The sequence below is a fragment of the Tauraco erythrolophus genome, chromosome 7 (genome assembly GCF_009769465.1).
Source record: "Tauraco erythrolophus isolate bTauEry1 chromosome 7, bTauEry1.pri, whole genome shotgun sequence".
NCBI lineage: Eukaryota > Metazoa > Chordata > Aves > Musophagiformes > Musophagidae > Tauraco > Tauraco erythrolophus.
The window spans coordinates 22,411,575-22,439,263 of NC_141471.1; the positions used below are offsets into that span (position 1 = coordinate 22,411,575).

At 39.2% G+C, this 27,689-nt stretch overlaps 1 protein-coding gene across 1 annotated transcript; it reads left to right on the forward strand.

Moving 5' to 3' along the window:
* The first annotated feature begins 430 nt into the window (after positions 1 to 430).
* On the forward strand, positions 431 to 27,611 carry NSUN6 (NOP2/Sun RNA methyltransferase 6). The gene is given in 15 exon segments (XM_086614482.1): positions 431 to 468; positions 5,107 to 5,201; positions 5,966 to 6,121; positions 9,012 to 9,091; positions 10,270 to 10,379; positions 12,347 to 12,500; positions 15,314 to 15,395; positions 17,201 to 17,320; positions 20,673 to 20,738; positions 20,740 to 20,819; positions 22,590 to 22,749; positions 23,655 to 23,739; positions 23,742 to 23,779; positions 26,722 to 26,871; positions 26,873 to 27,611. Coding segments are annotated over 14 exon segments (1,404 nt in total). The 5' UTR covers positions 431 to 468; positions 5,107 to 5,126; the 3' UTR covers positions 26,921 to 27,611.
* The last annotated feature ends 78 nt before the right edge of the window (positions 27,612 to 27,689 follow it).

Here is a 27,689-nt window from a genome sequence, read left to right on the forward strand (position 1 = left end):
TGCCGGCAGCGATGCGGGCGGCTGTTCCGAGACGCAGACCTCGAAACCCTGGAGAGGAGGGACGGCACTGCAGCGGCCCACCCCGCGGCGCTGCGGCGAAGCGGGCTCTGCCCGCAGCGGGAACACCTGCGGCCGCCCGTAAGCGACGACAGGGGTGGTAAGGGCGACGCTCGGGCCGCGCTGGGTGGCCGCTGGGCCCTCGGTGCTGCCTTTCCTGTGCCGTGGGGGGAACCTCCCGCTGCAGCTGGTCGACGCTGTCGCCGTCTTCACCTCCTCACGCCGCCGCGGCAGAGCGCTGCAGCCCGCGGGACGCGGCTCCTTCCCGCAACCCTCCGCGGCGTGTCTGGTTCCCATGGGAACAGCTGGGCCGACCCCGCCCTTTCTGCCTCCCACCAATCCCCGGCGGCTGCGGAGGCGGGACTTCCTGCCGCCGCCCCGGAGGAGGCGGGGCCGGCCTGGCGGTGGGCGGTAGGTGGGGGCCTGGCGGCGTGTCGGGGGTCCGCGCGCCGCCGCGGGAGCGTGAGAGGCGGCCCGGCCCGGCGTGGTCTCCGCCTGCTCCGTCCTTCTCGTGGCGTCCCGGGTCCGGACCGGACCTGTGTCCCCCTCGGTGTCCGCCGGGCCTGAGGCGGCAGCGGCGGTGGTAGCGGCGGAGCGTCCCGTACCGGTGGTACCAGGCGGAGGTGCCCCGGGCCCGGCCTGAGGTGCCGCGCGGGGCCGCAGGGAGGGTGCGGAGAGCGGTGCCCTCTCCACGCTTGGTGTTTGCGGTAGCAGGGCGGATCGCGGAATGAAGGAGCGAGCCCCAGGTTCCGCTCCCCACAGCAGTGAGCCACCTGACTTTTCCCCGTGTGAGAAGGGGTGGGGAAAAGAGGTTTGAATGTTAAATCTTGCTCGGCGTCTCTGGGTGCTGGCGACGTTCGACAGCTCCCCGCGCTTCTGCGTAGTTAGATCGCAGCCCTGGTCCAGCATCGCGGCCTCCGCGGCAGCTCCCAACAGAGGCACAGGGAAGTCCGGAAGGAGCTGGCGAGCAGGGGATGATGCTCCCTCAGGGGCTCTCTTCTGAAGCCTGCCGAGCCTTTCCTGGGGCAAGGTGTGCTGCACAGCAGGTCTGTGTTAAAAAATACTGCTCTTTGGTTTGGAACCTGCCTTCTGCTAGTTCTGTTTGAAGTCTAACGTGTGTGTTTGAAGAGGCACTAGACAAGTTTCCCTCATCAGTCTTTCTTCCTGCAATGTCTGAATTTATAAACTTCTATCCTGTGCCTCCTTAACTACATTTTCCAGCCTGGAAGATGGCGAACTGTTTAGTCTTTACTTGTTTGGAAGTGGTTCCCTGTCTATAGGTCACCACCTTTTCCTGAACCTTTCTAAGCTGCCTTGTATCTTTTCAGAGATAATGGGCACTGAAAGGACACACATAGAGCGCTGAAGCTGCAGGTTGTGTGGGCACGCTCCGAACATCCAGTTGGGTGGTTTTAACATTTCCAGGCTGCTTAGAACGGTTTTATTCATTTGACTGCTCTTTTTAACCAAGGAATTGCTTTTCAGTTGTGTGTTTTTCCTCTCCGTAAACTAAGTGCAATGATAGTAGGTTTCTTATATTTGTCCTTTAGATGCCTGTGTTGAGTTCTTATGCCTTACAGTAGCTGTGACAGAGCAGCTCTTCTACAGTAACGTTTCATATCACACCTGTCATGTTAAGACACGATATTGTGTCAACAGAGGACAGAACAGGGGGCTACCTCGAGCCTTTCTCAATTTGACCAGTCTGCCTCTTTCCTGAGAAAGCACAGGCAACGTACCGGCACAAATCCCTTATTTTCCCTGTGTCAATTATTGAAGTTTCAGGAAACTTACATATAACAAATTTTATTACATATACTCGTGACAGTATTCGAAGGTAGCTGGTGATAGGGACTGACTGCGAAAACAGATTTGATTTGGAATAATATAAAACCAGAACTGATCAGTGATAATACTAAATAGGTGCAAGATGTTAGTAAGTAAATGCACATAGCACAGAGCTCTTACCCAATAGGCGTCCCTATGGGGAGGGTGGGGAAGAGAGGTCCAGCCCATGAACTGATCCCAGACATTTCGATGGAGGGGCTTCTCCCTAACATCCCCCTCTCTTTCACCATTTTATACTATTTCTTTACTTTCAGGTGGAGCGTGAGTGACTCTAGTCATACATACCTTTATTACGATTGGTGTAAATTTTTCTTACTTCGATTTAAAGGTATAGGCAAGAAGAAATTCAGGGCTCCTGCTCAGTGAGGGGTGGTTGCGGCCCGGAGGTGGATAGCTTTTGAGGTGGAGGTGTGTTTCGGCATTATAATGACCTTATAATGAGCAAAGTTCAACTACAGGACACGATTTCACCATTATTGCTGAGGCAGCAGTTGCGATCCGTCTTCCTTGATGGCAATTAGACAGTTATCTTCACCAGATGTTCTTTGCCCCTGATAACAGGGATGAGCCATGGTACCTCCGTACCACTCTACTCCCCGCTTCAAGGACATTGGTCATTCCATTCGACCAGCAGGCCGTGTCCGTCCTGGGAGCAGCAACTGTGTCTCACCTCAAAACTGCTCTAATATTGCAGCCTTTGAGCTGAACTTTGCAAAGCCGTATTTCTCCATTTTCCCCCAATTTCGATTATTTTCCCACAACACCCTACAAACTAGTCAGGGTCAAGTCTTAACTTTCTCTATTGTGTTCCTTGACTTCCTAAAGTGTTCATTAACTGTAGTTAAAAGCACAGATGTGGCATCGTGCTTCTATGTGATGTCTACACAGAGAGAAGTGAAATCTCCCTTGTTTTTATTCTTTTTCTGCTGGCCCTCATTATATTGCATTGTAATATACTTGCCATCCGGTTTAGAAGGATAGTGGTTTCTAACATGTTGTAACTTTTCTGTTTTGGCATGAAATTTAAAACCATAGAGATTCAGCATTATTTGTTGGCATATTTGTCCTGTTAATTTGTATCATGAGAGGAGCTTCTCTTTTATGACGCGTTTAGGGAACTTCACTGCAGTTCTGTCCTTTGTATGCAGTGTTTTTCATAGGAGTTTTTGGTTTTGATCGCCTACTGGCTCATGTTTCATGGTAGCATTCAGTCACATTTTAAAAATGAGGTAGAAACAACATGCTGTTGCCAACATGCTGTCAGATCAGTGGTTGGTTTTCCATGAAAGAGTACCTGTAATTGTGAGATCACCTCAGTCATTCTGTGGGATTGTGTCATTATCATGAAATACCCATTTAACATCCTAAAATGATAACTAAGATAACTTCATAATGTTAATACCAAAGTCACATGTAGGACTCATAAGTAATACATATTTCTACCAGTTTTTAAATGCCTGCTTAATTATTTTCAGGATTCCATTTAAAAAAAAAAAAATCACAAGTGTGGTATTTTTTAAAATGCTGGTTTATTATCCTGTAGAAAAAAACTTTCCAAATGTAAGCCCTATGGGGTATTTTTTGGTGATTTTTTTTTTTTTTTTCTGTAATGTAGGCATCCTAGGGCAACAGCTCAAAGGCACGATATGTCACATTGTTCGAAATGTTAAAACTGAACTTCGGTAATTTCAATTGTAATATGAACTATTGTAGCACTATTAGAAATAGTAGAAATATCAAGGTAAATTCTTTTGGGCATTTTGTTAGATTCTACAAAGAAATTAATTCCATTACAGTTTCTTTCAAAGGCTGCTAATGTTGGGAATAAGTCTTTGAAACTCCTACCCTTGAAACTGAAAATTGTCTTTGACTGGACTCAAAAGTTAAATCTAAAAAAGAGCATTCTTCTAGCATTAAAACTTCAACTGAATCTGAAATACCAAAAAAAAAAAAAAAGATATTTTTAAGGGGTTTTGTATGATAAAAGTGACAAATAGCCTTTTATTCAAATAGAATGAATACCAAACTTTCTGATGTGTTTTCTCCAAGTATGTTTAATATACTGAAAATGTAGTATTTTAGTATTCCTATTTCCTTGTTATGGATAGAATAACCCTCACTAACGGTGCAGTGTTCTCACTTTCTCTTCATTTAAGTTGGTATAAACAAACTATTAAATTTTTAGGAAGCATCATTTCAGACTGAAGTGTATATAGTGTTTCAAAATACAGGCAATATAGGGGTGGGCAGATACAATTTGGGAAGATAACTGTATGTAATTACCTATGGAGAAAAATAAACAGGGAATAATTACAAAGAATAAAAGCTGCATTAGGGCTGAGCTATGATAGGGACATTATAACGGGGCTTTGCAGAAGGAATTAAAGCAACACCTAGAAATTTCCTGTACCTTTTAACTATGTAATCTTTCACCAGACAGCTTGAAGATTTTCAGCAAGGATCAGCAGAGCTTCTGTTGCATTAATGCTTCACTATTCCTATTGTGAATTAAGCACAGACTCAAGAGAAAACTGTTACTTATAGTCATTCTTTAATTTTTAAAGTATATATGGAAAAAGTAAGAATCATTGTCCATTGTCATGGACATGTCTCCCCATTAAAAACTATGGAGGAAACCTAAGAAGTTAAGCTTGAGAAAAAGAAGTCTGACAGGGAAAAATTAGAATATCTCTAAAAATGAACGGATATGATGATGTAATAGAATAAGAATTTCAGCGATTGGACTTGGAAGAGTCAAAGCTAAGTTCTGTGAGGAGTCTTTGTGAGTCAGTTCTAGGACTGAACAGTAAGTTCTCCCCAGGGACAGCTAGGGGATCTTTAACTGGACAGGATTTAGAGGTGGTGGTACTTTCTTCACGTTTCAAACACTGATACAGTGGCCTTGGAAGGTATGGCTGGGAATGACGTGACAGCAGGGAAACCAATAGCTTCATTGTAAGGTGACTGCAAGTGCTAAACATGTTAATGGGCATACTCTGAAAAGTAATTAAGAGCACTGTTACAGTCATATCCTGAGCAATATTTGGAATTTTGAGTACAGTAAAATTGTGTTATTAAAACAGAAGAATCAGAAACTGCAGCTTAGTTTGTGGGTATGTCATATGTTACATTTATAAACTTATACGGTATGATCAAAACCATTAAGAAAAGGTTTCATTCACTTCACTTCTTTACCAGCAGATTTTAAAAGCTGATTGAAGATGTCTTTTTTCCCAAAAATCTCTTTCCAACGTGAAGTTGAAGAGTATCTCACCAAAGTGTTCAGAAATAATGAGGTATGTGAAATAGATACTACTAATAACGAACAAATATTCACTAATTAAACACTGTTAATATTCCTTTGGTGTAATATTTTGTGTGAGTTTAATATCTTACGAAAAGGTATTGTCTTCACATTAGACGCAGATTTTCATGCATAGTTCTATTCAAAATATGAAATTGTTCTTTATGCCTGTTGGCTCAAAGTAACATAAAAATATTTAAACTAAACTTAGCATAAATCTGGGACTTCAGTTTTGGATCTCACTGAAGAACGATCACAGAGAAAATTAACCACTTATTAGCCACATAATATTGACAAGAAATACTCCCTCACCCTGGTGTAGAACCAAAAATACCATATACAATCTATGAATTCTTAATGTCAAAAGGACACAAAAATGACATTTTTCTATATCTGAATAAAGATTATTAATTCGTAGTTGTGAATCTACTCTTCTATCTCCTTAGGGCTGTTCTGTGTACAGTATCACAGAGCTCACTAGCAGCCACTCTTGGTACTTGCTGCAGACTGTTTATAATGATCTTGCTAATACGATTTTTTCCAACAAGTCCTTTTCAAGAAATTTAAGAGGTTTTCACTGGAATTAGGCCTCCAGACATAGACATTCCTCACTATTGCACACACCTTATCAACCGACACAGCACACAACCATATCCCTCCAATTCTACAGAATGTTTATTCAGTGTTTTTTTTTGCACTGAGCAAGAGGCTACTGTGTGAATCTCTTCAGTATAACATCTCTTCTTTCACTTTCAGCTTATCACTGCTTTAGGAACACAGGAGGTGGAGAGGAAGTATCAACGTCTGTTAAGTCATCTATCTCATCCACCAGGTTTCACAACTGTTAGAGTTAACACCCACTTGGCCTCAGTGAAACACGTGAAAAAATTGCTGTTTGAAGAGATCCAGAAGGTTTGTGCTGTTTCTTTGTTACAGCAAAAATAACAGGATATTTCACCTTTTGCCTGATGATGAGAGCTTTTCATTACTGAAAACTATTCCTTAATACATGCTCCTTAATACATGCTTAATACATATTCCTTAATACATGTACTAACATTATGCAATCCTATTGATTTCCTGTCAGCATTAAATGGTAAAAGAAAATTCATTGTCTAGCAATATTTCTCATCTAATACACCCAAGACAGGCAATAACAGAGGAAAAAGACAACCGACTCTATTTCAGATGGCAGATCTGGGTCTGAGGATTGGGGTTCTACTGTAGTAAATACTGTACAGGCATCATAAGTCTAGAGAAGGTAGTAGAAAGAGATAAAAACTGTAGTTGAGTATGCTGTGTTCAGCATGTTTAGAACATTTTTATTTAAGATTAAAGGAGAATGGCTGTATGTCTCATTGCATAAACTGTTTAGGAAAGTGAGAAAATCTATATGTTTTAGAAACTGAAGCCAGGGTGATACCCTGCAGCTGCTGTATTTTTTTAACCTGTTTTCAATCTTTATATGATTTTTTGGATTTTTACTTACTTTAATTAAACATTTATTTATCTGATAATATGTAAGTCACTATGTTTAAGAAGTAGATTATTTTGAAACTCTATCCTAGATCTTCACTCTCTCTAAAAAGATCCAGTTCTTTAAGTAAAAGATCCTGTTCTTTAAGTAAATTATTAATTCTAGTGAGTGTACAGAGAGCTATTGCATGACAGGAGCCAAGACATTTCTGTGATGCAGAGGCAGTTGACAGTGTTCTGCTGGCTGGAATGGTAATGAGTTATGCTAATTTTAGCTTGATTGTAGAAATCTGGAAATGGGTATTGCAGTACGATATTTTGCTTCAAGGGAAAATGCTTTGCTGAAAACTGAATTAAGACTGGCTTTTCATAAACTTTGTATTTTGAATTGCGGTTATATTAGAAAAGGAAACTACATAAGAGTTTTTAACAAAAATATGCTCATGGATTATTTTCTTTCTTAAGAGAAAATACTTATTTATCAGATGCAAACTAAGTTTGCATGTTTTAAGGTTATATTTTAGAAGGCTCAGGTGAGAAGACGTCGTCTTTTTAACATCAAGGAACAGTTTTAAAATGGCAAGCTGTCATTTTTTTCAACTATGTGCACCGCTCAGCTCTCAGTATGCAATCAAAGTTAAGCTGAAAAGAAAAATAAAAAGTATTATCAACCTGGCATATTAAGTAAGACAGGCAATACATGAGTAGAGTTATACAGTGGTTTATAATTAATAACATCAAAAAGGTGACACAGAGTAGACCCAAGCTTCTCTTGGTGGTGCTACTGTGATCTGATGACAACTCAACACAACCTTCTTCCAGAAGAAAGCAAAAACCAGTGGTAGGGCTATGAGTGTCAGAATGCTGTCCCACTCCATGAAGTCAGTTCTAAGTGAATCCCTTTGTGGCTCTGTTATTTCTCCATTTATTAAGTGTTTAGTCTTTTACACAGGAATTTTTAATATGGAGTGTCTCCTTACACACAGTTTCCCAATCCATCTTAACTGATTTCACTAGTGTTGTTTTTTGAACTCTACAGCTATAAATTATTGTCGTGGGTTAGGCTGAGTTTGGCAACCAAACCCACGCAGCTCTCCCAGTCCAGTAAAATGGAGAGGAGAGAAAAATGTAATAGAAGAGCTGAGGATCGAGACAGGAACAGAGGAGCACCCACCAACCATGGTCCCGGGCAAAAGAGGCTTTTTCTTAATGCAAAACTATTTATTAACAGCTACCTAGAAAGAGAAAAGCACACAAAAATGGTTACTTAAGAGAATAACGAGAAAACAAGGCCAGGTCTTAAAAACAACACTACTCCTCCCCTTTTGCCTCTTCTTCCCGGCTCTACCTCCTCCCACCAGCAGCGCAGGGGGGCAGGGAATGGGGGAGTGCAGGTCAGTTCATTCCAAGTTGTTACTGCCGCTTCTCTTAAAGGAAGAGGAGTCCTTACACCATTGTCCCTTGCTCCAGTGGATCCCCTACTCACGGCGAAAGCGTGAATCCTGCCCGCTGGGGGGCAAATCCTTACCCCATCGGATTTGCCCCAAGTGCAGGCTTTATCAGTCCTGGGCTTTTAAGGAGCTGTAGCCACTCGCTCTGGCGTGCGTCATCAACAAACTTTAAATGTGCTCCGGCGTGGGTCGTCATGTCGACCTTAAATGCGTCTCCATAGAGACTTTAAATGCGTAAATGCATAAAATGCGTAAAATGCGTAAATGTGTCTCTCCCTGTGCCCATGATTCACAATAGTCTCAGGCTTAGGCATCTCTTCCCGACGTGGGTCATCCACTGGTTGCGAGTGGGTCTCTGCTTGCTCCACCGAGGACTTGTTTGCAAAGGGGCCGCTGGCAAGGGGGACTCAGCCGCGGCACACGTTGTTCCGTTCCATCTTCACTGACCTCTTATCTGTGTGGCCGTTTCTCTGAGATTTCAGTCCTGTCTGGGTGAACTCGGCCCGGTGGGCGCCCCGGCAGCGGGGCTCTCCCCGAGTTCCCCAAGCGGCTCCGCCGCCGCCATCCTCGACGGAGCGGGCCCGGCCCGGCCCGGGGGGCCGTGCCCCCCTCCCTTCTCCTTGCTCCTGGGCACCGGCACACACCTTTCTGGTTCCTTTGTCCGACGTAAATAGGGCAATTCGCAGAGGCGCCGATTGGCTCAAGCCCCGAGGGGGACGGGAGTCCGGTCTGATGGGCGGCTTCTGCCACCCGGACCTCCCCCCCACTTCAAACCATAACAATTATGAATGGAAAAATAGTTTTCAGTCTAATTAAGTACTTGAATCTTATTTTTTTAATATGGCTTAATAATTATGGTTTTTTTAATGAAACAGCAATTTAAAGGACTATGTGTTCCAGTTCTTGAGCACCCGAAACTCCAGGACATCTTATTGATTCCTGTCGTTGGACCCAGGTTTGAAATTTTCAGTCTTTAGCCTTAAAATGTCTCAACACATATTTTACTTATAGATTTATTGTCAAACAGTGATAACTAACTCACTATAAATGAAGCACAATTGCATTTATATTGTGACCTACTGGACAGTCCATATCCTAACCAAGTCAAAGTTTTAGTGTTTAAAAGATATAAGAAAACATAGAGTTCTCTCCTTATTGATGAGATTACCTTTTTATAGGGAAAATGTAACATAAGTACATCCTTTCTGGAAAGCCAGGTAGGTGGTAGACAGAAGAACTAAACATTTTCAGTGGAATGTAGAACTATAGCTAAATACAGGCAGAGTTTTCTTCCACTGGAATCAAGTCCAGAGCACGACTTAGGGCGACTAGATCAATAATACTGAGAGGATTCTTGAGTTAATTTTATCCCCTACAAAATAACAATTTGTTCTCCATTCTTAAGAAATATTTGGATATTGCCCATGTTGCATCTGTGTTGGACCCTATGGAGTTTATTCATTGTTTTATTGAATTCACTGGTGGACATTTTATTTAAAGTGTCCTTTTCACAATGAAGACTAACATACTTCAGATTCAGTTTGTATCATGATTAGGTAGAGATTGGTAACAAGTAGTACTGGTTTGTAAATGCTGTATGCTCTAAAACAGCATTTAATGCTTTTACTTATTCTTCTTTAATTCATTTAATTCTCTTTTGTAGCATCTTTTTCTGAACATTCTATTCTTTTCATATTCAAGTATGTTTACACTTTAATGAGTTCAAGTAACTATCTTTTTCACAGTTCTTACTGGCAAAGTTCCTTACCCTGGTTATACATTTATTGTAGAAGTACTTAGCAGTTGTTAAACACAAAAGATCACTTTACAGTCCACTGGCCTAGGAAAGGATAGAGGATTATTTCTCCATCCCACTATGATTTACTTGTGTTCCTGTGTCAGGTTCGTAATAGTGGCACTATGTGTCAGTATCTGCTGTATTTTGAGGACTGGTTTCCTTCTTGGCTCTTTCCTTTGATTCCTCTGGGACTAAAATAAATGTTTTAAATGTAATACATGATAGTTAACTATTATTATATTGTGACAAAACCAGTATTTATGAACTAGAGTTTATTTCGGGGGTATTTGTTTTTTTTTCTCCAAACCGAACTACATTTTTTTTTTTATTTTTAGGCGAGATTTAAAAAAACATGCATCTGAAGTCATTGTTGGAGCCCACTGTGGAAATGCAGTACTTCGAGGAGCACATGTTTATGTCCCTGGAATCGTATCTGCCTCAGCAAGTAAGAGTTCTCTAAACAGACCCAGTTAATTTGTAAAAAAGATAGAAAAATTATCTCCCCTTAATGACAATTTCCAATAAACAGTGACAATATTTTTTTCTATTCACAGCTGAAATTAATCTTATAGTCGTAATTTATGATAAACACTTTTTTAAAAAAAGTTTTTCTGGCTTTTTTGGAGATTTTCACTATTTTTGCGTTATACTTCTAATAAATTATATGTAGTTATTTCTCACCTGGCCTATTCTAGATTCCTTTTTCCTTATGTAATTCCTAGCTGCAGTGTTAATTCTCAAGGATTTCAGTTTACTGCTTTCCAGTCTTATTTTAAAAAAAATAAAAGAATAAGAGGAATGCCACAACAGATGCATTTGGATGGTAACTGGATGTAAGTTGATTATTTAACAGATACTATTTCCAGATACGTTATTTCTTCATTCAGTCACAAAGGCACTTGCCTTCGTCATCCTTTCAGATGCTAAGCTCCAGTTTTGAAAAAGAGGATTTTCTTTTTTTTTAATCCATTGGTGATTCATATGATATTGTTTGTGTATGAGAGATCTAGTAATTTTTTTTCTATTGATGAGAAAGATCTTCAACGTTAATGTCAGATTCTTAAAAAATGGAAATTTTTGTTTCAATGCCTGTGAGACAAGATAAAAATTCTACATATACATGCTTAGTGTTCAGCAGCCTATTTATTTTTTATTTAAAGGTCAAATGAACTATATGTGAAACCAGTATAATTTGGGATGATTCACCTCATTATTCTATTGTGATGAGATCTACTAATCATCACGGTTCTTATTATTAAACAAAGTGAGTCAGAAGAGCATTTATCTAGCCACTTAACTTCACACCCTTTCAGGAAAAAACCTTCAAGAAGTTTTAAGCATGCGCCTAAGTCCAATTCACTGAACAGGAATGTTTTTGAGTCTAGGACTTGATAACGAAATAAGTATATTGCCATAGTAGTTGTTGAAACTGCGTATTTAGACAGCCTTATAAATATTCAAATCCCTCTTTGAGTCAACTAGTGATTTATTATAATTGCTGTATGTAATTATGCATGCAGCATCAATTCAAGGAAAAGAAAAGATAGTGTAAAACTTCAGGAACGCTTCAGGGGAATTGAGGACAGGAAAATAAAATAAAATGGCATGCTACCCACTTGAGGCCAAATATAATACGGTTTAATAAATATTAAGCACATATGGTCCAACTAGGGAAAAAAAAAGTACAGGAAGAACATACATTTAATCACTGAACTTACAACACAAATGAGGGTAAACTAACTATCAGAAGGCTTTGAGTTTAATTTAACTAATCAAACTCTAAGCCTTATGTTTATGGAATGCCAATATAAGCTACAGAAAGCTTAAGAACTGTACACAATACTAATGCATTTTGAAAGAATGATTGTCAGCAGAGAGTGAAATAAAATCCTTTTATGTTTGAATACTGAAAAAAAAATCATTGGCAAATATTTGTGATGGAAGAGTTAAATTGCTGCCATTTTTTTTCCAGTGAAATTTAAGCAGACAGTAACAGTAGGCTATCACATAATGTTTTGTGTCACATTGTGTAAAAAGAAGCTATGCAAAAAAAGAAATGTTTAGTGGCATAGAGGACACACATAGAGGACTGGATCCTGAAAACTGTGCTTAAAACTTATAGGTGACCATGCAGTGATGAAATAAAGTGAAGATCCGTCTAGCCTCTTAATGCTGTTTGATTAGTAACCTTGGTTTAGTGGTAACCAGCTTTAGTCATTTGGTAGCCATTGTTCACCATGTACGCTTTTAAGCCTAATATCAGTTAATCTTCTTCTTTGATTACATTAAGAAAGTTTAAATTTTGCTATGATATAGGAGTTGAAGTAAGTAGTCTCCCGAAAATCCTGAATTATCACTACTGTCTCGTCAAGTATAATATTAATCTCAAAATTTCCATTCTTCTTTGCACAGCTATGAAAGCTGGAGATCTGGTCTCAGTGTATTCAGATATTGAGGGGAAATGTAAAAGAGGAGCCAAAGAATTTGAAGGAGTCAAAGTTTTCCTTGGAAATGGGATTGCAAAACTGAGTCGCAGTGAAATCTTTAGTTCAAGTGGCCCACTGAAGTAAGTCCATAGTTACTGCAGTCCTACACCTACAACTTTGCAAAGGGAAGGAAGAAGACGGGAAGACGTTTTGAAACGTTCGGTACCCTATGTGAAACCACGAGATGGCTTTGACTGAGACCTGTGTTGCACATTGGGATTTCCAGTATTTTCTGGGAAGTGTTAGTTTCTGGGAATATAATAGAATTGTGCCTCCTGCTGTCTTCTGTAACTTCACAACGAAGGTAGCGGTAATGTGGTGCAATTATGATTAAAGTACTATGGAAGTATTAGCAAGCTCAACATGTCGTTTCGTAGTGGTATCCAGATACCAGTTTACTGAAGAGGTAGGAGAAAATAAATGAGAGCCTTTTCAGAATTTATGTTTAGCATATGACTTTGATAATATAGAACAAACAGAAGTGACAAACATTCTCACAGTGGCAAAATTGCATTTTGGTAAATATTTCCGTACAACTTTCCTGTTTGGATGGAACAGAAGTGCAGCCTTGTCCATGTGTTGTGGTTTAGGCCGATCCGGCAACTAAACTCCACACAGCCGCTCTCTCACTCCTTCTCCAGTGAAATGAAGAGGAGAAAAATATAATAAAAGGTCTGAGGGTCGAGACAAGAACAGAGAGGGAGCACCCGCCAACCCTGGTCCTGGGCAAAACAGACTCGGATTTCTTAAAGCAAAACAATTTATTAACAGTTACTAAAAAAGGACAAAGGGAAACAAAACTGGTTACTTGAGAGGATAAAGAGAAAACAAGGCCAGATCTTAAAAATACCCCCCCCCCCCTTCCTTTTCTTCCCGGCTCTACCTATTCCCCAGTGGTGCAGGGGGACAGGGAATGGGGGAGTGCAGGTTAGTTCATCCATGTTGTTACTGCTGCGCCTTTCTCAAAGAAGGAGGAGTCCTTACACTCTTTTCCCTTGCTCCAGTGGATCCCCTACTCACGAGGAAAATCCACAAACTTACCCAACATGAGTCCTACCCGCATAATGCAATCCTTCCCCATTGGATTGCTCCAGTGCGGGCTTTACCACAGTTTCGGATTCTTAGGGAGTTGTTGCCACTTGCTCCGGCGTGGGTTGTCCCACGGACTCTAGATGCCTCTCTACCTTGTCGTGCCCATGCTTCACGACTGTCCTCAGGCTCAGGCACCTCCTCTCCACGGGCTGCGAGTGGGTCTCTGCTCTGCCAAGTCTGTCCTGGCTGCAGGGGGGCCGCCTGCTGTCTCGCCACTGGTTGCAGGGGAAACTCAGCTCCGGCACACCTCGTCCTGTTCCATCTTCACTGACCTGGTGTCGGTGTGGCCGTTTCTCTCATATCTCAGTCCTCTCTGGATGAACTCAGCCCAGCGGGCACCCCGGGAGTGGGGTGCTCCCCAAGTTCCCCAGGCGGCTCCGCCACTGCTATCCTCAGCTGGTGGTGCTGGCCCAGCACAGTCAGCCGCCTGGCTGGGAGCTGGGGAGCGGGGGCAGTGCCCTCCTCCCCTCCCCTCGCTCCTGGGCAAAAGCACCTTTTCCGGTTTCTTTGTCCCAACTTAAATAGAGCAATTCACAGACGCGCCAATTGGCTCAACCCCGAGGGGGATGTGAGTCTGATCTGGTGGCCAGAACTGGGTCTGACCCAATTCCAAAACCAGGGAGGTCACAGGGAGCAAATCCCCTCTCCTGCCACCAGAACACCCCTCCGCCCCTCCATCAAACCATCACACCATGTCTCCATCTTCTAAAAATATTTGTAGTTTTTTTTTTTTTTCTGGGGAAGGGGACAGAATGTAAGGTCAGATATCTTAAAAAAATTAATAGAATTTGCCGAGGTAGTTATCCATTTCAAGATTACATGCTTTTCTATTTTGTTGCCAAAGCATATGGTTTGTTCCTCTTCTGTCATCTAAAACACATTTAAAAAGCAGTGTAGAAGAGCATGGACATCAAATTAGTGACTGAGACTTTACATCCCGAGAGCAAACTACAAAAGATCTAGTAAAAAAGATGGCGTTCTTAGAGGTTTTCTGATTTATTAGAGCTTAAATATAGTAGAAGTAGTGGTAGGATATACCTGTTGAGGTGATGACATGGAATGGCAGTATGTAACACTGAATCTGGTGTCTGCAAGTTTGCTTTCTCATATCCTTCCTTCTTCTTGTTGGACTATGCAGTGCATATGCAAAATAATACTTGTTATTTTCACTAATCTGTTGTTTTCAGGCTCAATGTGTTTTTTTTCTTTTTATTGTTATCCATTTCTTTGTACATTGTCTTAATGAAATCTGTCAGAACTTCATCCATATTTAAAACTTCTAGGTTGCTTTCAAGTTCAAACCTTTGCTGTAAGGCTTTTGAAATAGAATTTCTTTAGTTATTTGACTGAAATCTCAGACAGTCTAGAAAAATGGAGGAAGATCTAAGTAGGAAATCATATGTCAGTGCCCTAATGCATATGTCTATCCAAAAGCAGTTATGGATTGAAATTAACATCTTTAAATCTGGTTTTATGCATTTCTTTACATTATCAAGGCTTGGGTTAGATCTCAGTTTGTCTTATGTACAAAAAAGATAAATTCTTTTATGCAATTTTTGCAGATAGTTCCCGTTTACAAGGTAGTACATTTTTTGTTATGGTTTACCCAAGTAATGATGTAATTTTAAAGAATATCAGATTACAAAATTGTAGAAGTGTTTTTCTTAGTTGATTTATAAGTGCTTTCGTTTTTATAAGATTGTTTTCAAGTTTCTATTTGTAAGCATAATGATTTTAATTGAATAGTATTAAAAATTATATCTCTGAGTAGTTGAAATATTTTTTTTTTCCTGTTTTTCAGTGGGATGGGCATAAGAATGATAGAGCCAGTCTACCTTAGTCCTTCATTTGACAACGTGCTCCCTAGTCATTTGTTTTTACAGGTATGTTTGTTGTGAAAATAAAAGTCTGTACTATTTGCAGAATAATCAATATCCTCTAAGCACACATTAATACTTTATATATTCATTGTGTATTATAGCACTTAATTCACTCTTTGGATTTAAAGAAAACAAAGTGTTTAGAATGAAGTTAGTGTCTGCACGTAGGTTGTTTAATCATACTGTGTCTGAGATATGATGATGAGGGACTTCAAAGTGACTTAAGAGATATTAACTTAAAAACTTAGAAATTTTTTTTTGTACAGATACTCTGCATAGAACTTTTAGTTTTTGGAATCTGCACATGAACTCTGAAATATGAGCCTCTTTCAAGGTACATCCTTCTGTAGATAATCAGGAAAATCTTCAAATATCAATTTGCCTTGAAATTAAACAGAAAATCCCTATCTTTTTAGCCCCAAGGGAAAAAATCCATCTCAACACAATAACCCTGAAAAATCTTGCAGGATCACAGCTTTCACTATTTCTTACCATAAAACTGCATAGCTTCCAAAGAATGACAATTTTTTTCTGTAGTTTGTATTGTAAAATTTTAGTCTTTATTTCAAGCTGGCTTTTTGTTTCACATCTTTAATATTTGTGATACCTATACTCATTTTCCCCCACAATAAAACTAATTAAATGTAATACTCAGATATGACAATTGGCCACCTGTGTTATGTTGAAACTTGGGATGATGAAATCATATAACTTTGTAGTTTTCTTAGATCAGGTAAAATTCTTGATTTCAGTTTGCTAACATAAAACGATAAGGTGAACACCTCAATTAGATTTCTAAGATAATTAGTGTGCCAGAGGATTTAGATTTTCTGTTTGTTGGCCTTCCTGAGATTTCTGTTTCTTCATTTCCCTAGCCTGTCAAGGTCCCTCTCAATGGCAGCACAATCTTCCAGTTTATCAGCCACTTTTTCCAGTTCTGTATGCTCTGTATCCTCTTGTTTAGGACGCACTTTGTTCTATTATCCAGGTCTCTTAAGGAAGAGGTTAGACAACATTGGCGCCAGTGTACCCCCCGGGGTACACCACTATTGACTGGCCTCCAGCTGGACTTTGTGCCACCAATGGCAACCCTTCGAGCCCGGCTTTTTTGACCTGAATTTGCCATGTGTGACATGAATTATTGTTCTTTTTTTTTTTTTTGAACACAGTGGCATGAAACTTGAAACTGTGCTAACCAAAGACAACATGTAGTAAAGACAACTTTAGAAGGTTTTTATACCTTTGTGCTGAACCAAGTTAGAATCTTTCAGAGTATTTTCTCTTATGTAAGATGTAATACTGTTCACAATTATTACATATTTTTTCTCTTCAGTGTGTCTGTTCTGTTTATACAATTAATAGTGCAATTCAGCTTCTTGGTGCCTTAATTCAGCAGGTTTAAACTCCTGCCTATTGATCTCACTGTTTGCTACTGTACTACACCAGTATGTTCATATAATAAATGTTCCAATAAACAGGTTAGTATAAAATATATGTAACATACAGAGCTGCTCTATGTCTGTGACAGTATCAGCTTATTTTATTCTGACTATTAGTCTCTGTAGTCGTGAACCCTTAAACTTCAGTTATAGATGCTCACATATAACTTTAAATAAAAAAGGAGCCACTGGAGACTTCTGACCTATACTGTCCCTTTTATATAATGCCAATTGCTCATTTTCTGTTAAGGAACTGACAGCAATGTCATAGGTATCTTCACTGCTGAATGAATTTTTGTTTCAATGAGTTTGTCATTCCTTAATACAGGACATAAAGTTTGAATTCTCACGTATTTGCTTTTATGATAGAACTTGCCTTCTGTGGTTGTGAGCCATATTTTAAACCCTCAACCAGGAGACAGAATTTTGGATATGTGTGCTGCACCTGGAGGAAAAACCACCCATCTTGCAACATTAATGCATGACAAGGTAAGAGAAGTCATTGAGCATTTTCTGTCTCAGTTAAGAAAGTCTGACCACTGTTCATTTGCACAGCTCACTTCACTTAGTTGTCAGAATGCACAGATAATTTAAACATCAAACAATTAATATTTAAAACTTCTGCTTAATAATATATTTTGCTACACATCAGAGTTACTGAAATCAGCACAGACTATCTTTATCAAATAGTCACCATCACATTTAAAACCTTATTTGCTGCAAATTGACCTATTGAAATATGTTCGAATTAACTTTTTTAAATGTTACTGATTTATTTGTAATGGAATAATTCATAACGTGCAAGGCAAAGTTACACAGGAGTACGCTGGATTCATGAAACTAAGAATACGTGGAAATCAGGGGATCCTACTGTGTGCCAAAAGAATGCACAACTCTGTAGAAACATACTAAAATGTTCCTAATCCAATTAATTTTCTTTTCAGTAAAAATTATCAGTTGTGCAGTACAAATATGATCTTGGACTGAATTTCTAGCCTGAATTTGTCATTCTGAGGTAGGAGGTCACAAACCCAAAAATATCTCATGAGAAAGTAACAACATGAGAAGAACAAAAAAAATCTGTAGAGAAAAGCAAAGGAAATAACACAGAAGCTAAAAGGAATATGGATATAGGAATAACAATTTGTATATATTATATTGCTGTGTGCAAAATGAAAGACTCTTTCTAGCAAAGAAGGGAAAATGTGTAACGTTTCCTCTAAAAATTTTGTAAGGCATTATTATTTTCGTTGGAATAGGTTCATTAGAATATATCAGATTATTTCAAAATTTTGCAGTTACATTATGCAGTACTTCAACAGTTTGTGCATTAGTGGGAAGGTACAGTGGTAATGATGTGAAGGTATTTAGAAAAGATGTATTCAGTTCTGTGACAGTTTGCTTGGAAGTGTTTCTTCCCTCAGTACGGAAAGTTTGCAAATATGCATTAAACATGCATAACACGTCATTAGACATTTATTAGATAGATTTATAAAGCTTCCAGTAAAGAATTTCAGTGTGATAAAGGAAGGAAGTCTGTAAAAGCATGTATTTCTGTCATGGATTTATTCACATCTATACTTTGTCCAACTGTGTATGTACATTTTGTATAACTTTGCATAACTATTTTTTTCCTTAGGAATGTTAGATATTTTCATTGTGCTTACCTCTCGCTGAAGTGGTAAAGAATAAGAATACAGATGTTGAAATTTATCCAAATTGATTTTCCTTTTCTGAGTATGTAATTTTAATTTATGGAAAAATATATTAGTAAATTTACACTGCTTTTTGGTTCTTATGTTCTATTCACATGTTCCATACTAAATTTCCATAGACAGTGTATTAAATAATTAACATTTCAGAATATTTGAATCAATCTTATATTTTTTGTGATTTAATTGCAAAAATTAGTATAGTCTTTTTACATTAGATAATCCAAATGTAAAATTACTCTGTATTGTTAAGAGCTTTTAAATAGGAATTGGGAACAGTTAAAGCTTGAGAATTTATTATTATGTGGATCTGAGTCCAGACGACCGTTTTTTCCAACACAATAGGTTGAACGCTGATAGAGGAGAAGCAGTGGTACATGGTCATTGAGTGCTCCTGCAAGAGGTGATTTGGTTCACAGTAGCTGAAGACTGGACCTCGCTGACACAACATAAATCCTTTTTTACTTCTCAGTCCTAGACCTACATATTGGCTAACATGACATACAGTCAACAGCTTATCTTTACTGAAGTATTTTTGGGGTTTTTTTTGTTTTTTTTTTTACACTATCTTAGTCATGTTACCCTTCCATAAGCCTCTAGAGAGCCATCACTAAGTAGGAAAAAGTTGTCATATTTTCTCAGCAGATTCTATTTGCTTTAGCAAGTCTAGTAGAGGTCTTTGTTTTTTTTTATTTTTTTTAAGGATAGTATTACTGTTCTGAATTTTATTGATGCTACTATTTACTTTCCTTTGTGTTTACATTTCATCTAGCAGATAGTGGTGCGTGTCTGTTTTGATTTATCTTGAGAGAAGAAAAGAGAAAACTTAGTCTTACATAAAAGGAACAATGTGTGATTGTGATTCCCCTCCTCTCATGTCTAAATTTATTCGAGCATTGACAGTATTTCCCAAAGTAACTTGAGTGACAGCTACTGCAAGTATAACAGTATGAGTCTCAGCAAGCCAAAGGCGTGGCTGTGAGCCTCATTTCCTCAAGACTGAGCTGTGTGATCATGTTTCCTACCATCTCCATGCAAATTTAACACTTGTTGACCTATTTTATCATGTATTTGAGACTTCTACCCTTTTTCGAATGATTACATTTTTACCTAACTCAGTGCCCAGTAAAACACTTCAAAACAAACAGAAAAAACACTTGCCAGAAGTTAGGCATTATTAGGGTCCTGTGTAAGGGATTGTAGGTGGTGGTCTGTGTAGGGCCACGACAGAAAATTACTAACTGGACTCAGCTGTGAGAAAGGGAACTGAGAGGATTTTTATTTAACAGATATAATTATAACCTGGACTCAGCTGTGAGAACGTAACCTTGAAAAAGGGAGCTGGGAGGGTTGTTATTGAACAACATGTTGTGATCCGAAAAACCGCTGTTAGCCAGCAGAGCCCGTACTTGGCTGGCCATGCGCGCAGCAACTCCTCGTCAGTACCTTTCCATAGACTCTGCTGAGGGTGTAAAAGAGGCGGCTCAGAACGGAGTGGGGGAAGCTACAGAGCACTCTATGAACAGACAGGGGACGCCCTGAAGGTGCCGTGCCTGCCTCCCTTCTCCGCGATGGCCCCGCTAACTGACACCCTCCTGCTCGGCGGAAGTCTCGGGCGTAGTCAGGATGGTAAGGCTCTCAGAAGGGGAAACAATACGCTAGTAACTGCTTCTTCTGCAAGGCTATAACTGAACAATATGCTAGTAACTGCTTCTGCAAGGCTACACCAGAGCACTAAATACTGTTGTTTTTGCTAGTAACTGCTTTTTGCAAGGCTATGACAGAACAATAAATAGCATTGTGTTTTTCCATAAAAATCGAGTGTTGGGTAAGCTTTGTGCACAGGAAATTCTTCAAACCAGTTTACAGGTCCCTTAGGGGCCTGACTGTGCCAAGCAGCTATTGCCAGTCAGCATGCACAGAGCTTCAGACTAGTATCTAGCCTAATGAGGGTATCACGGAAAATATGGTGAACAAGGACTACTGCAGTGTGGATTAAAGAATAACAAAATTCTGTAGGGAAAACTAAGCTTCATTCATTACATTGTGCATGGAGGGGGAAGGAAATCAGGAATTGCACATCCATTTAATCCCTATGCTTTTGATAAAAACTTCACTTTTTTTTTCAGGGTGAAGTAATAGCCATGGACAAGATAGCTAACAAGGTCAAAAAAATTAAGCAGAACACTGAATTTGCTACAGTTGAATTGCATTAAGGCATTTTGCTATGATGGAACAAAGGCACTTTCAGTTGAGAAGAGAGAGGATGAACAAGGGTAAACAATTTGGCTTTTAGAAGAAAATAGTTTTTGCACTAATAGTATTTAAACCTGCCACAGGTCTGAAAGTCCTTGGAATCTTGGGAGATTCCACGTTACTTCAGCACTGTGAATGCTCTTTTATTTTCTACTTTTTTGTGATTATCAGCTTCCCTATGAAGCAAATACAAAACTCAAACTATCTGTCCTTATTACAACCCTGTATGCTCAAAGGAAATGCATTCCTTTCCCAGGTATATCAGAGACTGAAGAAGCCCTAAAGCTTCTTTCGTGATAATGTTTAACTCCATACTCTGACTTGTTTGACTTTAGTCTGAGAAAAAAAAATACTTTTGCAGAATTGCTTGGCTTTTCTGCTTCGAATCCTCATCTGTAAATGGGGTTATGAATACCTAACTCCCAGGAGTGCTGCAAGGTTTAGTTCATTGATGTTTGTTCAGCTGTTCAAGGGGAAGTTCTGTAGAAGCACAGTGTATTATTTAAGTTTATTTCATTTGCTTTTCTGAGGGCTGTATTTATGATACTGGTTCTTTTCCATGATGGAACAATTTAAATGGTATCTGCTGTCTTGATTATTTTTAGGTTTGTTGTGCAAAGTATGCTGTTTTTCTCACTCCATTTTATCCCAATCACGTGTTAGCCTAAGTAGGAATCAGGTTGTGTAATTCACCTTCCTTGTCCCTATGCCTTGCAGTTATTCCTGCTTTGGAGGAATAAAGGTACTTTCTTAATAGTCTTTCTATGAATGTAAAATATCGTAGGTGATATGTAGCACTTTACACAGATGAACAAGAGCTAGTCGTAATACTGAGAGATCATGAAAACTTTTCTGTACATCCCAGCAAGTACGACATGACATATTTTAAATGTTGTAGCAATGGATCAGAGATAGGTAAATCAGTACTGCCAAAATAGACTTATTTTGCAGTGCTGGAACAAGCTAGGTAGCAGTAGTGTGAAGTCACCCACTTCTGTTCACTTGTGACCTAACTTGAATATTTGAGGAACAGAGGAGAAAATTAGGTAAAGCATATATATGGCTCTCTTCCTCATTGGGAACTCGCAGATAGACATATGGAGCCACTTTTGTCTTGGGGATGCTGAGCTGAAGAGTCTTTCTAGCACTAAGGTGATAGAAACTTTTGGGCTGTTGAGCCAGTGGGATTGAGATGAAAGGATAGGCTCTGCATACAGAAGTTACATATTCCTTTATCCATCCAGGTAATGTTCAGAAATTGTTGTCTTCACAATCCTTGTTTACTGAACTATTCTTTGGTGGAGACAGCGTCTGTCACACATTAGAACTTGTAATATTTCATGTTATTATGAAGTGCTTTATTTCCTACAGATATATATGCATCACAAGAAATAGTTATTATATAGACAGCCCAATTATTATTATTAAAGTCAGTCTTAATGGTTAACTACAGGCTTCTCTCAGTAAAGATTTGCCCATTTGGTTCAGCTGTGAGCTGACTGTGGTTCATTGCAGCCCAGCACCTCTGACTTTGATTACTTTTACATTTTACTTTCAAATTATAAATTAAGGTTAAAAATATTATTATCTAAGGGATGATATATTGTTTGAGCTCACAGACTAGAGCTTTAGTTTTCTGGGGAGATGCAATCTACCACCAGCAGTGCTGAGACTTGTCTCTAGCTGAGCCCACTTTTGCAGACACCATCTATAGAAACGAAGAAGTAACAGCTTGTCCTATCTATGGTGAAGTCTCAAGGAAAGAAACAGTCACATTTTACATTACTAAGTGCTTTTACAGAAGGACCTCCATTCTTCCCAGAGTCATTTGATCGAATACTTCTTGACGCTCCATGTAGTGGGATGGGACAGAGACCAAACATGTCTTATTCCTCGACTTTAAAAGAAGTGACCTCTTATCAGCCACTACAGCGCAAGCTTTTCACTGTGGTATGTATTAATCATTGAGTAGATAAGCTAAATCAAACATAAATGCTTTGGCAGCACAAAACTTCATACTGAAAAGTGATGCTTCATTTTCCCTACCTTTTCAGCAGTTAAGTAAAGAAGATACTGTTAGGATTCAGTTAACATCTCAGCTCCATCGTACCTGTTGCTAGGTGAAGTCAATTCTTTGGAGCATGGGAAAGGTATATGTAAGCCTTCAGTTTCATCAGTTTTAGTTTAAAATAATTGCAAAGGTCTAAGTCACGGAGCAGGTTAAAGTATTTTCTCTGCAGCAACACAGACTCTTGTAAATTCACTGCATAGAACTCCCATGCAGTGGTGCTGTGAGGTACTGTATGGGATATAAGACGGAGTACAAAGCCATATTACAACTTTTCATGCTAGTAGGAGTGTGCTTGAGCTGATGCTGAAGGGTGAGATTTCATGAAACTTGTCTAAATCTGAATTACATGTATTCAAAGTGAACCACAGCTTGAAAGCAGCATAGATAAAGCTCCCATGACAAATATGTGGAAACAGTTGACATTTAATATCACTGATAAAAATGCTGTGTGTCCATGGTGGCAGCAGGTGATGAAAACAGAACTAATCTGTCTGGGATATACAAGTTGTGCCAATAACAAGTATTACAAGGTGATCATCTCAATGGCATTAACAAACTGCATGAGCTATAATGCTGTTTTGGAAAGAACCTTTCAAATCCATGGGATCCTTTGCTGTATCCCTGAGAAGAATAGTATCCCATGCCTACCTTAGATAGAAAGATTTGAGTTTAATTAAGTGCTAAGTTTAATATTATAGCTTAATGGTTTCTTGGTTAATGTTGCTTAATACACAAGTTTTTGCATTTGAAAATAAGCTGAACTATTGTTTATTTCTCCCTGCAGGCAGTGCAATTGCTGAAGCCTGGAGGTGTTTTAGTTTACAGTACATGTACAATTACACTCTCTGAAAATGAGGAGCAAGTTGCTTGGGCCTGAAAACTTTTCCATACCTCCAGCTTCAGCCACAGGTAATAGTATTTTCAGAGTACTTCACACAATCCAGTGAGCTTTTTTTGGCACTGTAAAATTACACCGCTGTATTTAGTATCAATAAATCTCTTTTCAACTGCAGACAATTCTAACTGCTGTGGATGGAATAACACAAGGATTTTCTGAAGCTCTTTTAAATCTATTATCGTGTTTAATTGAGCTTCACTTAAGGAACGTTAAGTAGTTTTCCCATTGGTTTACTGTGGTTGTTTTGCTTTGTACAACAGTCATTTAAAACATCACAGGGACAAAAGATAGTTCAGTCAGGTTAAAATTCTCTTGCAATTCTTCTTTAATGCATGTATTTTATCCTCTTTTTTTGCACATTCAAAGGAGAGGTGAAAAATTTTTTATTAATACTCCTGAAGTAGTGAAGACTTGCATAAAGGACAGGAGAAAAAATGGAAACGAACCTTGTGTTTTGAGGAAGGAAGATTTTATATGTATGGGAGCTATTTTTGTGTTATTTAAAGGAATGAAGGAATAAATTTATTTCAGGCTCAGTGTCCCAGTAAGGTACCTTGTCTTTTCTGGAGTCAGTGTCTACCATTAAGATGTCTGGAAGGAGGTAATATATAGGGAGATGGTAGAATTTTTATCTATACCGCATACATTTCAAAATATCTGTTACCTTTATTAGTACCTTGAGAGAGTTTATCATCAGACTGTATGCGTCTGCCTTCCTCTTTGTGATGTGATGAGTTGGGTGAGTTAGTTGTTTGTCATCATGGCTTTGAGGAAAAGTTAACTCTTGATACACGTTTAGCTTACTTATACATTCTGTGATGATTTGTGTCTCTCTTGAGAAGTTTAGATGCATCTTTTAACTGAAATCAAAAAAATATATACAATAGGTGTACAATGAGAAATTATATGAAAGATGGTAAAGATTTAACAGAACTGAAGCTTTTCTTGAAAGATTTCTATGTCTGGGTTATTCTGCCTGCTTTTTCCCCTTCATCTACTAGGAATTTTTCAGTTCCAGCTGTTCAACTGAGATTATATATTTTACCTAAAAGCATAAAAATTATCCTTGATAGAACAACAAAGCAAAACACATGCCCTGTTAACTCAAATGCAAGATTAATTCTGGTTTAATAGACTTTCTCTCACCAGTACTGTCAGTCTAGTAGCACTAGTTTTCACACACAATTGCCCTATCTGTAAAAATTAAGCTTTTGTGTATAGTACACTTCAAATGAGATGACACCGAATTGTTTATCCACAGATAGTTTATAGTATCTCGCAACCAGTTCCCCAGTAGTGTAAACTAAGGTAATCTACTGGAGTCTAGGGCTGACTTACCTCGTGCTTCTTCATGTATTCTTTCCCATGTTCTTTAGTCTCTTAATGGACACCTGTTTTATACCCAGACCACTATCTCCCACTGTCTCACTTTAGCAACAAATCCTGGAATCATGCTGGGTAAGGTATAAAACAGGAGACTGGAGTCATAGGTGTTGATCATGTAGGTGGAGGTTACTGCGTGGCAGCTGATCCTTTGTCTGTGCAGACTTACTTCCTCTAGAGATTTATATACAGGCTATACTGTGTATCAGCTTAAATGCAGTAACTTAACTGGAAGGAAAAGGTAGAGGAAAAAATTGGTCTGTCTTTGAGCAAGTTGCTTAAGCCTGTGTAATACTGTTTTCCCTTGACCTTTTTTTTTAACCTTTCCATCCTTCTATTACATTATGTCAAGTCACTACCCTTGTCTCCCTTTGTGTGTTATTTTTTCTCAATCTGTGATGGACACCTCTGTTTGTCTCCTACCTGAAATCGTGGTGAGGGAAACAAAAAGAAGGATCAGGCTGCAGCCTCCTGGCTGCCCAGCTTTACAGCGCGCAGTATGTGGTTAAGCAGTTAACTCGCGTCATGTGCTGACTGGGTGAGCTCATGTCTTAGCAAAGTGTGAAGGCTTAAAAAAAATGCTCTGCTTTAGGCTGCATTATAGACTACGCTAGATCAGATTTACAAAGGAGATCTATTTTTGATATTGCAATGCCAGCTTTTGTACATCTGGTTCTAACTCCTTGCTGAATGCATTGGAAGAACGATCTAGCGAAGAATTAGATTTCTCCAGGAATCGGCGTCTTAAATAAAAAGCAGTGAAGACTACTCACAAGAAATACTGAGAAAAGGGCTGTAACTTTAAGCCCTTCTCTTCAGCATTTTGATGCCAGATGTCATCTCGTGAATTCAGATGTTCCTTTCGTTCTTCCTCTGCCTCATATACTTACACAGGGGTGGTAACAGTATTCCCATTTACCTGTTAGTCTAATTATATGACATAGAAAAATCTGAAGCTCGGATTTTTCTGCTGCATTATCTTCCAAAATGATGCCTTTTGGGGCAGTAAAGTATTCTGGATTGGGGCTTTCAGTCTCTCCAGTTGAAGTTTTAATGTGAAGAGTCCAGGTGTGTCTACTACCGTTACCGAGTATGTTAGTAACTAGCTAAGGAATCACTATTTTTGACTTAACTCATAGCTATTAGTCAGTACACAGAAGGGCTGCATCATCTAGAAGTGAAAATCTAAAGCCTTTAGAACTTCTTATTGTCTGGCGATAACAGCTTTCTTGTGATGTTTTAGTCTTTTAAGTAATGAATTGATTTAGACCTGTGTGCCTGTTCTCAATAAGTGCTCTAAACTACTGGGCTGAAGTGGATGAGGTGCACCACCACCTCCTCAAGGTACTTTGGACCTTGTATATTTATATATGCTTGTATACATATTGGGCAGACGAAGGCAAGAAAAGAAGGGCCACATTACTTCTAAATCCTCCCTGGTGTGAATGATACAAAGCCAGCTTGTCCATGTCAACAGTTAGGCAGCTCTGCATATACTCAGCAGAATACATGTAGGGCACTTAAGAACTTTACTGATGCAGTAATTTGCTTTTCTTTGTTAATGGAAAAGGAACCTCACATTGGAGGAGAAGGCATGAGGGGCGCTGGATTGTCGCTTGATCAGTTGAAGCTGCTGCAGAGATTTGATCCATCTGCTGTGACGCTGCAAGGCATGGATGTTAATTCTTTGCAAGATTCCAGGGAAGATGATCTGATTTCCACTGGCAAATAAGGACTGTATAGGATTTTTTATTGCAAAAATTTGTTAAATCAAAAAGTCAATAAGCATTTAGGAGTGCAACCTGAAAAAATACCTTTGTGAGTCTAAGCACAGTTGAGACGTGAAGTGTGTTTCTTGCTGCTGTGGTGTTGCCAAGCCAACGGGCTGACGGCAGGGTTGCTATGGCAGCGATAAAATCTGCCAGCTGTTCTGCTGGAAAGAGCCACAGGTTGCAGAAAGAAAGTCATGGCTGGGGGAAGGGCGGTATCAGTTTTAAGTCTCCGTTTGCTTTTGTATTTGCAGCAGGTCAGCACATGAATGACAAGTATGTTCAATCATACTGCTGTCTGTTCTGGCTTTCCCATCTTTCCCCACTTACCCAGTGCAGCGAGGGTGGGAACAGGGTTTCTCTGGGAGGGGAAGTAAGCTACTGTATGGAACGCAAACATAAATAAAATAGATGGGAGCTATTATCATGAATTTTGGAAAAGGTAGTTCCTATGGAAGTTTACCAGTAGTTCATGTTTCATTGAATAGTGCTTCACAAAACACTGTAACATTTTACAAAGAACTGTTTTATAAATTGATACTTAGAACCTCATTTGTCTTTTATTTTAATACAAGCAAGATTCTCTGTACACATACTATATACACAAAATACGATTAGGCTTTGTAGCATGTCTTTTATAGCAGCATGAATATATTAAACCATCTCACTCTGGGAATGTAAATAAATATTATTTCAACATCAAACTTCCCATGCATAAACTGTATTGGTTCTGAAATAGCCTATGGACTGGCTGACAAGTGACAATTTT